Here is a 12964-nt window from a genome sequence, read left to right on the forward strand (position 1 = left end):
GCAAATGGACTAAATTTGCATAAGAATTTATTTTAAAATTATTCCCATCACATTATAAAGAAATGTGAATAAGAAAATAAGAGTAAGTGCTTTTACAGTAGCATAATTATATAAAATCAGAAATTTTATAAGTGTTAGGACACATGGTTTTAAAAGCAAAACATTACCTACCCTGGAGTGTGTGTGTTTTTTAATGAGTTTAGGATTTTACTTTTATATCATCTAGGACTAAATATCTTCAACTTCTATTTATTTAAATATTGATTTTTTTCCACAACATGATAATTTTTCATAAGTTGTAAATTTTCTCACTCATATGAGATTGTCCTATTTTGGTAAAAATGTGTATATTTTGGTAAGGGCTAAATAACCCTTCACTAGTAACTTAGGTTTCATAGACTAAATAAAAGACATTTGCAATTCAAAGGCACTCTTTTAAAGAAAAAGTTTCAGGAACTTACCTCTTTCAGAAACAAGCAATGTACGTGTCCCCATGTAGATTATAAATACTGTATAATAGAAATACAAATAAGTACACACAGTAGAATTTTTTATAACACATTTTACAGTAACAGATTTCCATATCCCAAAAGAATGTATGACTTAAAATTTGATTCTTATTGGAAGTACAAGCCTAGCATCCCTCACATCAGTGTTTAAAGACTTCCCACCACTCTGTTCTCATGCATGTGTATGTATGTATAGATATGTTTTGATCAATATTAAGATTTGTTACTGTCAGTGTAAATATTGGCTTTAATTTTATCTCAGTCAATACCTATAACTTTAGTCAATTAATCTTGTTAACCACTTCTGTGTAAGTTAATATTTTCTTAAATGAAATATAAATTACTTCGATGTGCACCTATATACTTTGGATACTACAACTCATAATCACCATATTTTTAATAATTCTTTGCATAATAAATCTTGATAAATAAATTAAGCAGAGGAATTTGTGTGTTTTAATCCATACCTAAACACCATTTGTAATCAAGGACCACTTTCCAGACCTTGCAGAGGTGCTGAGGGAATCATTGTACTATGAGCATTCAGTGTTGATTGTAAAATATAAAGGAATGCTGCATAGTTTTAGCTTCTTTTGTTGTTCTTTAATACACACACACACATACACAGACACACACACCTATATATATATACATACATACGTATATATATAAACAGCAGAAATTAGGCTTGAGAAAATGTCATTTACAAATACTTCTATAAGACTAGAAAATAGATTGGTCTCTACTAAAAGATTGAATCAATTATAATGAACTAATTACCAGAAAAAAATAATTTGATATTACCTTTACATTTCTATAGATCTGGTGTCTGGGGAATGAAACACGATTCCACATCAACAAAACTGTGGATGCAGCCATTCGATCTGTAATAATCGGTGGATTATTCCCAGGGATTCAATACCGGGTAGAGGTTGCAGCTAGTACCAGTGCAGGAGTTGGAGTAAAAAGTGAGCCACAGCCAATAATAATTGGTGAGTACCAATCCATATGATATGTGTTTTAGAATCAGTCAACTGGTAACAAGGTAGATTATTTTTTTGAATCTACATCCCAACAGTGGAAATACAGTAAATAATGAGTAATAAATGCACACATCATATAGGCAAATAAACTGACTAGAGCTTCTAACAAAATGTTTAGCAATTGCTTATGCTCTTAGGATTTCCACAAACTTCTTAAAATCATAATCATTAAGAGTTTACATGCTGAAAGTTGGTTTGAAAATTATTTTTAATCTATAGTTTCATTTGTAATTTTGATGCCTTTGAAATACAATAGGAAATGAGGCAGTTACTGAAGAAGGCGCATTATGTTTCAAATCTGTATACCTCCTCTTAGCCAGAAAAATGTCAAAAATTAACCAGAAACAGGCCAAAAGAAACTAGTAATCCAAATAAACTATCCCAAAGACGAAATCCCTATTCAATCTACTATCATCATTACAGAAAATTGCTTCCTATCACCATGGATTATGTTTGACTTTTCTTGAAATATATATAAATGGAGTCATACAGAATATAATATTTTGTGTCTGGCTTCTTTCACTAAACATAATGTTTTTGAGATTCTCCCATACATATATTATGCAATTCATATGTTTTATTTCTGAGCAGTATTCAATCATGTGAATGTATCGTATTTTGTTTCTCTGCTTTTCTCTTGAGAGAATGTGTAAGAAGATTTTTTGAGGACATATGTTTTTATTTCTTTTGGAGAATTACCTAGAAGTGGAATTTCTGGGTAACAGCACTGATGTAGTTTGACTTTATAAGGAACTCTAAATATTTTTTTCAAATTGTATAATTTTATACTCTCACTGGGACAGATAATATGACTTCCAGTTTTTCTGCATCCTCACTGACATTTAATGTTGCCATCTGTCATTTTAGCCATTTCAGTGAGTGTAAGAGTCCCTCATTGTCATTTCAACTTCAATTTTCTTTGATGACTAATGATGTTGAGCAACTTCACATGTGCTTATTGGCCATTCACATATTTTCTTTTGTAAAATTTCCAAGCCTTTGCCTTTTCTAAAATGGTGTCATTTGTCTCTTGTTACTAAGAGGAGTTATTTGTACATTTTCAATATAAATTATCTGTCATAGGTTGTATCACAAATATTTTCTCCCAATTTATGGCTTTTTAGTCCTTTTCTTGATAGTCTTTTGATGAGCAAAAGTTTTCAATTTACATAATCTATAATTTATCAAATTTTTCTTTCATGTTTAGTACTTTCTAAGAAACTATGTCCTAATCTAGATAGCAAAGATATTTTCTTCCAGAAGCTTTATAGTTTTAGCTTTTATGCATAGCTTTTATAATTCATCTTAAAGTAATTGCATGTGATTTGAGGGTTGAGGCTTATTTATTTCCATATGTAAAATCAAAATGCATAGGTATCTTTCACTGAAAAAACTTTCCTTTCTCCAGTTAACTATATATGTGTGGATCCATTCCTGGATTCCCTGTATGATTCCATTTGTTTATATGTCCATCCATATGCCAAACCACAGTGTCTTGATTACTAATAGCTCATAGAAAGTCCTGAAATCAGGTAATGTGAATACTGCATCATTTTCTTCTCCAAAATTTTTTTGACTGTTCCAGACCTTTTGCTTTTCCATATACTTTTCAAATCAGCATGTCAGTTTCTACAAAATTATGTTGGAAGAAAAATTTGGAAAATTTTTTTCTACAAAATTATGTTGGAAAAATTATGTTTAAAAATACAGTGGATCTATACATCAAATTGGAAAGATTAAACATTTTCATAGTCAGTCTTTCTCTATGGGAATTTGATGTACTCTCCATTATTTGTCTTTATTTTTCTCAACAATATTTTGTAGTTTTCAGCATATGGCCTTAACATATATTTTGTTAAACTTTTTCCTATTTAATGTTTTTTACACTATTACAAGTGAATTTATAAAATTCCCTTTTTCAACTACTTTATGTTATATATAAATTTATCTTTATGTATTTCCCTTATATCTTATGGCCTTACTAACTTCACTCACTTATTTTAATAGTTGCAAAATACTTTTTCTGAGTGTATTCAGATAATCATCTATTTTCTTTCTCCTTATTTGTGTTAATATGATAAATTCTATGGTTTCAAAGGTAATTAAACCTGGCATTCTTGGGATAAATCCCACTTGGTCAGGATATATTATGCTTTTTACAGATACTAGTGGATCTGATTTGCTAACATTTAGTAAAGAATTTTGCATCTATGTTCATGAGGGATATTGATAGGTAGTGTTCTTTTAATGTGTTCATCAGGTTTTGGAATCAGGGAGGCTAGCTTTAATGGGTTGGGAAGTATTCCTTCCTCTTTTACATTCTGTAAGAGTCTTGGTAGGCCTGGTCCTATTTCTTCCTTAAATCTTCTAGAATTCAATGATGATATCTGTGCCTAGAGTTTTCTTTGTGAATTATTTTTATTGTTATGAATTTACATTTATTCAGATATTTTTTTCTTCTCTGTTGGTTGTGGTAAATGGATTTTTGGTGTTTGCCCACCAATGAGTTTGTCTAATCCATCTAAATTGTTGAATTTATTATCACATGTTTATTTGCAGTATCTCCTTATTTGTAATCCCTTTAATTGTAATGTTTGCAGGATGAGTAGTAATGCCATCTCTTCTATTCATAAGTACTGTGGATTGATGCTCTCTCTCTCTTCTCCTTTTTCATTGCCCCCTACCCTCTCTCTCTCTTCCCTCTCTCCAACTTTAATCTCGATAAGGATTTATCAATTTTATTAATCCTTTCAGTGTACAAATTTTGGCTTTGTTAGTTTTATTTGTTTTCTAATTAAGCGATTTCTGATATTTATTTCTTCTGCTTACTTTTATGTTGCTTCTTAAGATAGAAACTTATATCAATGATTTGGACCTCTCTTCTTTTCTAATACAAATATTTAAAGTCATAAATTTCCCTCTAAGCACTTCTTCAGCTGAATCTTACAAATTTGATGTGTTATGTTTCCATTTATCATAAAGTTGAAAACACTTTTCACTTTCCCTAAAAATTTTTGGGTTTTGCAGAAGTTATTTGGAAATGTGCTATTAAATTTCCAAATGTTTTGGTATTTTCCATATAGCTTTTTGTTGCTGATTTCTAATTTAATTCCACTGAGGTCAGAGAGTGTATTTTACATGAATTTAGCTTTTTAAATATGGAGACTTAGTTTATGGCCCAGAATTTCGTTTTAGCGAGCGTGCCTTGTGCATTTAAAAACTATGTTCATTTTTATTTTTCTATATTGAAATGGAACGTTCAATAAATGTCAGGTCAAATCAGTTGGTAGTATTGTTAAAGTCCTGACTTATTTTCTGTTAATGCATTCTTTTAATTAATAAGAAAAGAGCCTGACAATTTATTATAATTATAGATTTGTATATTTCTCCTTTTTATGTTTTTGTTTCATGTATTTTGCTACTCTGTTTTAACTGAGTATATTTTAAGATTGTTATAGCTTCTAAATGAACTTATGCTTTTTTATTATGAAATGCCTCACGTATTTCCTCGTAAGATTCTTTGTCTTGGAACTTACTCTGTCTGATGTTAGTATACCCGTGTAAGTGTTTGCGTTTTGTGATTTTTTTTTCCATCCTTTTATTTTAACTCCTATGTCTTTGTATTTAATGCACATTTGTATTATTTAAATTGCATATTGTGAGGCCTTATTTTTTATCCAATATGACAATCTTTGCCTTTTAATTGGAGTGTTTATTATCTTTAATGTGATCATTGATGTTTTGGAGCTTAGAATTACCCTTTTGCTATTTTTTTTTTTAATCGGACTTTGTTCCTATTTTCCTAATTTACTGATTTCTTTTGGATGAATAAAATGACTTCCTGTATAATATTTTATGTTCACTATTGAATCGTTAAGTATACTTATTTTTGTAATGATTACTCTAGGATTAGCCTATGCTATATGGATCTTAGAAAATATAATTCCATTTTCCTCCCTTTCAAGCTTTTTGCTATTGTTCTACATTTTACTCCTGCACATGTAATAAAAACCAACACACAAACTAAAGTATTATTATTGATTTTGCTCTAAACAATCAACTATCTTTCAAATCAATTAAAACTAAGAAAAAATATTTTATATTACCCACCTTTATCTGATATTCTGTTCCTTAAATTCAGTCCCTGAGTCTGCCTGAGTTTTACTGTCTCTTTAACTCAGGAATGCTATTCAGCCATTTTTGGACTCCCCTTCATTGCATCACATTTTAGAAATTGTCTCCAGATAGAAAGATATGAATATCGTACGATTCCCCTTGTTTATTTCCTTTTTTCTCATAGTTCTGTCCTTTTGTTTCACATATTTTGCCTAGGTTTTCCTTGTTTATGGTGGGATGGCATGTCTCATTCCTGTTATTCTTTCATGGGCAGAAGTGGAAGTATCCAGTGAATTATTCAGCTTATATAATACAAATTCCATTTGTTCTCTTTTACATTTTTCATTTCCCTCTGAAATTCCCCATGTGTTCATTCATTAGGACTCTATTATTTTAAATTAATGAACATATTGTAATAGTTGCTTGAAAGCCCTTTCCTCCTAATTTCAACATCCATGTCATCTCATGGTCTATTTCTATTGATTACTATTCCTCTTGATCTTGGGTTATCTTTTCCTCATTTTTGCTATTGTGGTTGTTATTATTGTTTTGCTTGTTTTTGCATGCCTGGTAATTTTTTACTATATACTGGACATTGCAGAAAACATACTATACAATTTTGTGATCTTCTGAAGAATGTTGTTTTTCTTTTCCTGAGAGGCAGTTATGTTACTGGCTGATCATCTCGATCTTGTGGTGGCTTGGTTTTTACATATTGTTAGTATGGACTATTTATGCTTTGACAATATTCTTCAGGCAAAACCTCAGTTTAATTTTTACTTCTAAGGCATAGTGCTCCTGGACTTTCGGTGAAAAGCCTAATATATTTATCTGGTCTGCCTAACTTGATGGAATTTAAACTTCAAACACAATCTTCTCTGCAGTGAGAGAGTCTGCTCAGTCTTTGCAGCCTTTTACCTTTTGAGTTTCACCAAATCCTTGAAATCGTCCTTCTGCCTGCACAATTCAGGGTTCACACTAGTACTGAGGGAGAATTTATACACAGATTTGAGAACATCACTCTCCTGTCTCTCCCTCTTTCACATGGTTTCTCCCTTAATTTTCTGTCACACTGGCAGCTGCGAAGGCTATCTTCTGACACCTCCTAGAAGTAAAAGACTGAGATTTTCAGCTTGAGTTCTAGCTCCCTAGTGCTGCATGGATTGAGCCCTCTAAGGGGGTAGAAAGCCTCATAAATGCAGATTCTTTTTTTTGAGTGGTTTTATTCTTTCAAAGGGCAAATCCCTTCAGTTTACTCTGATTTTATTTGTTTGTCAGTGTCTTTATCTTTTTAAACGTTCTTCCTAGAGTTTATATATTTTAAAAATACTTGTCCAGAGTTTCATACAAGCCAATGTGCCATTTGCATTCTTTTCTGTTTATTTTCTAAAATATGCACATAGAACATACTACCAAATTTTGGGAAGCTGTTTCTTTTTACAATGTTTTTATTATATAATGAAGAGATTTAATACTCAGTTGTCATATTAAAATTTTTTAGATTCTCCAAGTATTCTTCCTTTTATATATTAAAAACATTTGAAAAGTTATAGTATTAACTTTTCTTTAAATTGCCTTCCCTTTCTTAATTAGTCATACAAACTGAATTAATTTCTTAACCTGAGGGAAACCTATAATCTTGCCCTTCTGAGATTTTCTAAAATAAATTGGAATAAGAAAGAAATACAGGTACACCCAAAAGGATTTAACAGATATAGATGAACTTATTCTTATTTCTACATATTTTCTAAATATTTAGAATATTTGTTATTTAGAAATAAGGCAGTAACTTTTCACTTAAAAAACATGAAACAGGGCTTCCTGGGTGGCACAGTGGTTGAGAGTCTGCCTGCCGATGCAGGGAACACGGGTTCGTGCCCCAGTCCGGGAAGATCCCACATGCTGCGGAGTGGCTGGGCCTGTGAGCCATGGCCACTGAGCCTGCGCGTCCGGAGCCTGTGCTCCGCAATGGGAGAGGCCACAACAGTGAGAGGCCCGCGCAAAAAAAATATATCTATATCTATATCTATATCTATATCTATATCTATATCTATATGAAACATGTTTGAAAGGTATAGCTTTCTATGAGAGCTCCTAGATAGGTAAACAAAGTTTTTTTTTTTTTTTTTTGCGGTTCACGGGCCTCTCACTGTTGCGGCCTCTCCCACTGCGGAGCACAGGCTCCGGACGCGCAGGCTCAGAGGCCATGGCTAAAGGGCCCAGGCGCTCCGCGGCATGTGGGATCTTCCCGGACCGGGGCACAAACCCGCGTCCCCTGCATCGGCAGGTGGACTCTCAACCACTGCGCCACCAGGGAAGCCCGCTTCTTTTCTTTTTTCACTGCCCTTCTAGCATATCTATGAAAAAGATTGACTGAATGTAATTTTTCTAAATCAAAGATCAGTAGGATTACCAAATATCTATATTTTCCTTTCATGTTTTCTGTCATCTTTGGTAATAAATATAATTCTCAAGCATGGAAAAGTTGGTTTGTTTTGGTTTTGATTTTGGTTTGTAGTAGCTACCTATTTGCTTCACAATATTGGGGGATTTATTGTATTTGGAGGCAAGTAAAAATTGCAGTAACACCATTTCCCCAAGTTCATGTCATGACAGTTAAGAATAAACAATTGTATGGTAACTTAAAATAATAATGTTAACTAAGATTATTTTAAATCAAATGGAAAGTTTTGCTTAACTCGTATTATTTTAAAAAGACTGAGTGATCAAGTGGATAATGAGTACCTTTTAATTTGTTTATATATCATACTTTTCAAATTTTTCTATGAAATAAAAAATAATCTAATAAGTAATATTTCTATCTCCTTTTCATGTAGTTAGAATACACAATATCCAAGACATAATTATAGAAAATAGAATTGTACTACTTGAAATAAACACACACACACACAGACACGCACATGCACACACACACACACACACACACAAGCACAATTCAACCTGGAAAAGGCTATTTGTCCTTGAGAGATTTATTTCTTTTTAATATCTACTGTTGTACTGAAGAAGCCTTTAATTGTTTCTTTAATTACCCTTGCATATCTACCTCAACATCTTGTCTGATAACCGTATCTACACAACTGTTATTCCTTATTTGAAAAGTGATTTAGTGATGGCTAATCTCCATTTCTCTTTCAATTTACGCTTTTCCTATTGTCTATTCAGTACTGGAAACAGCACTTGAAGTGACTCAAGCTCTTCCTCACTTCCCCTTTGCTTTAATTAAATCATGTATTGGCATTTGATGTAATTTATGGCTGATAATTTTAGATTTGTTTTATGCCAGACAATGTACTGTTTCATCTATTCTTTCTCAGCTTAGTTTTTATTCCAAAAAGTTACATTAAGGGACCTTTAATTAAAATTTGTATAAATATAATAAATAGCCTTACACAGACTTAAAAGTAGTATTGTTCTTTTATTTGCTGTCTCCACTGGTAAGGTGACTTTTACATCAAAATATCCATAATTTTATATGTTTGCAATTACACACACACAAATACAACCAAATACATTTATATATATAAGCATCAAACAGCATGTCATATAACAAAATTACATTGACTTAAAATTCTCAGTAATCTTGCTTAGTAATATACCTATTGTTTCCTTAATCATTTGCCTATTTCACGCTTACCTTACATAGTTGGTAATAATATGTGGAACAACTGCAAACTTTCACAGTAATAGGTACAGTCGAATCTGATGTGTCTAATTAATTTTTAGTCCAACAAATTAGTTTTGTTCTTCATTACTGTCCAGTGGGAGGAAGACATTATATTTCATTATATTTTTTTGTCTGAAAGAACAATGGAGTGTTACAGGTCACACACATCCCATGTCTGTGCTCTAATTAGTCCAACTGATGACATTGTTTTAAAAATACTAGCAGCACAAGAAATACTCATACACTTTGGGTAACGTAAGTAAATTTTTCATTATCTTCAATAAGACATTTTATGGATCTTTTACACAAATGAAGGACGAATTTTCTTTTCTGTTTGTGCTATGAGGTGTTTTCTTTTTAGTAACTACTAGTGTTTAACACAATCACCAGATATATGTGTTGATATGTCTCAAGTTGAAAATATGAGCTCATTTTAAATACATTTTTGATTATGTTTATATGTATAGTAACTAAGAGCAGATAGATTAGGAGAATGAACCAGCTTCAGTACATAAGTGAAGCTAGTTTTTAAATCTGGAAATTAACACAAAAGACATTTCAAGAATGGAATATTAGACTATAAAAAATGCTAGCAGCTATAACAAACAAGTAGGCATACAGATTGGCTTAACAAAATAAAAGTTTCTTTCTTATTCATAGCCCAGTCTAATATGAGTCAGCAGAATGGAGGATGGGGTTTCTACCCCATAAAATTTTTCACGGAACTTGGCTCCTTCCATCAATGGCTCTACGTCTCTTAGAGCAGGGGTTCCCATCCCCTGGGTCGCGGACTGGTAAGCACCAGGCCGCAGAGCAGGAAGTGAGAGGCGGGCGGGCAAGCTTCATCTGCCCGTCACTCGCATTACCGCCTGAACCTTCTCCCCTCCTCCACGCCCGCCCGTGGAAAAATTGTCTTCCACGAAACCGGTCCCTGGTGCCCAAAAGGTTGGGGACCACTGTCTTAGATGGTCAGCATCCTGCCGCAGATCCCTCGTTTCTATCCAACATGCTAGGAAAGAGAGTGTGACGTATTGTCACAGTGGTTTATGGGTCAGATCCGGAGGTAGTATGCATCTGCCTGTGTACAATTGGCTAATATTCAGTCACTTTGTTGTACTCAGCTACAAGGGAGGCTGGGGAATATAGGCTAATTTTCTGCCCTGGAAGAAAGGTGAAACCTTGGTAAACAAGTCACCTATTGTTTGCGGGACTCTCACATCTAGATAATTTACAACTTCTATTCCCACCTGAGTGGCCCTTAAAGTAACTCTTAGCCTTATATGGGCTATAATCACTGTGTTCTTATTAACCTCTTTACATACATCGTCTCAATTAATCCTCCCAAATAAATGAAATAGTACTGTTGCCAACTAACAGAAACAGGGATTCCAAAAGATTAAGTGCCCTACATAAGCTCACTGCTTACTTAGCTAGTAAGTGGCTGAGATGATACTCAAATGTGGAATTTCAAAGACCTTGCACTTTCTAATATCTTACAGTGCCATGATAACTGAAACAATGAGAATTACACATTCCTGTGATGTGATATGCTGAAATTTGCCATTTATATTTTGCTTACAATTTATTTTTTAAGTATTGGATTAGTTACTAATGAGATATGATATTAACATAAGAAATCACTTAATTTCCAGTGCCTGAATTCATCCATCTCTTAAACACATAAATCTTTGCTCTTCAGTGATATTATGATTCCGTGAGTTTTAAACCTGTTTAAAAATGTGGATTGAGATTTTCTTTATTACCTCTGAGAGGGCTAAATTGTCAGACACATGACTACTAGAATCATCTTAGTCCATATTTAAATGTATGTTTTTGTTACATAGACCTTAGAATTAATTTTCAAGTTGTTTTGTATCCAGCTTTCAAGTGGATTTTCAAATTAGTTTCAAATACGTTAAGGACATTTAGGAATTTTATCTTTTCATGATGTTTTAACTGTAGATACTAATGTCTATGAAAAGATATTTACATAATTGTCATTGTTTAATATAGTAATTTTAATACCTTCCAGAAAATTAAAGTATGTTTGATCAAAATAAGACCTTTGGTAGAATACTAAAGGCAATATTTTGAACATTTGTATTTAGGCAGTGCTGTAGGGGGAAGGTAATTTTCAAATACCTGGCGTTAAATGTTATAGTTGCTTTTTTTAAAAAAATGAGAATTATATTACAAAATGCTTTACCTAACTGAAGAAAGGTTACTATTATTTCAGCTCACAGCACTTGTTTTAGTATTTATTTATTTATGAGGCAGTAAATCAAGAAGTGGTTCTGAATCTGTCCACAGCAAAACAAAACACAAGGGAGCAATGTTCTTAATCACATTTCAAACTTATTATTTGATTCTTTTTCTGAAACTTACAAAATATGCTTACCAATAAATTGTCACAGGCTCAGGACACAACAAATATTACCTGCTTCAAAGAATGTTCTGATCTTCTGTGCCTTTGGCATACCATATATGTATTTTTGTGGGGTTTTTTGTCTTAATATTTACTAACACTAACACTGTTGTTTCTTCCATAGGGGGAAGGAATGAAGTTGTCATTACTGAAAACAATAACAGCATAACTGAGCAAATCACTGATGTTGTGAAGCAACCAGCTTTTATAGCTGGTATTGGTGGTGCCTGCTGGGTAATTCTGATGGGTTTTAGCATCTGGTTGTATTGGCGAAGAAAGAAGAGAAAGGGACTCAGTAATTATGCTGGTAAGAGGCTACTTCCAGCTAAAAAAATGTCTTATCTTTAGAAATACGACAAAATTCAAGGGAAGGAATGGAATGGAATAACTGAGTGAATGAATGGATATTTTGGGCTTGATTTAAACAATTACAGACAACATGCTTTAATGCACTGCTCTTCACCATATCACATTATGACCATAAGGCAATCTTTTTGCTTGTATCTCCAAGGAAGCATAAGAAGAATGCACACTGATAAAGTGCTTAGACATTTTTCTCAACTAGTTCAACACACACACACACACACACACACACAGACTTTGCATGCTATGACACCGTTGTTTGAAAAGTGAATTTAAGCAAGAGCATTCCTAAAATGCTCAGAAAAAAAGAGAAAAGATTTGAAATGTAGTTCTTTGTATTTCATGATACAGATTACAATACAATCTGTGTCTCAGATGGAAAATACAAACGAAGCAAAAAAAATCTCACCAGGATTGATGAGACTGATGAGGCATGAATTAAGTGATTTACTAGTCACTTAAATAGGATGTCTATTTCAAAGGGACCAATAGGCATTTTAGAAGGAAGAAAAAGGAGAAGGAAAAGAAGCAGCAGAAGAAAAAGAAGACCGTTGGTGTTCTACTTATTCGCAAAAATGTTTTCTTCTTAGAATCAAGAACAGGAATTTTAAGGATGTCCAAAATTATGGCCTTCAAAATACTTCCAAGGAAGAGAGAGAGGGAGAAAATTATCAATCAGTGATTGAAAAATGAACTCAATACTGAAGCTATATTCAATTACAGTTTAAATTGCAATAATTTTAAGTACTTTCTCTAACAATGATCATCAAAAGAAATTGTCTCACAATATTTCACACTTTGTAGAATTTACAAGGGAACAATT

The 12964-nt window shown here is 32.8% G+C and overlaps 1 protein-coding gene across 1 annotated transcript in view; it reads left to right on the top strand.

Moving 5' to 3' along the window:
* ROBO2 (roundabout guidance receptor 2) overlaps positions 1–12964 on the top strand; it is a 582138-nt gene that overhangs the window by 509381 nt on the left and 59793 nt on the right. Inside the window, exons 17-18 of the mRNA XM_060010476.1 lie at positions 1330–1501; positions 11903–12085. Of these exons, the coding sequence (XP_059866459.1) occupies positions 1330–1501; positions 11903–12085 (355 nt within the window). The remainder of the gene's footprint in view (positions 1–1329; positions 1502–11902; positions 12086–12964) is intronic.

This window comes from Delphinus delphis, chromosome 4, assembly GCF_949987515.2.
Source record: "Delphinus delphis chromosome 4, mDelDel1.2, whole genome shotgun sequence".
NCBI classification, from domain to species: domain Eukaryota; kingdom Metazoa; phylum Chordata; class Mammalia; order Artiodactyla; family Delphinidae; genus Delphinus; species Delphinus delphis.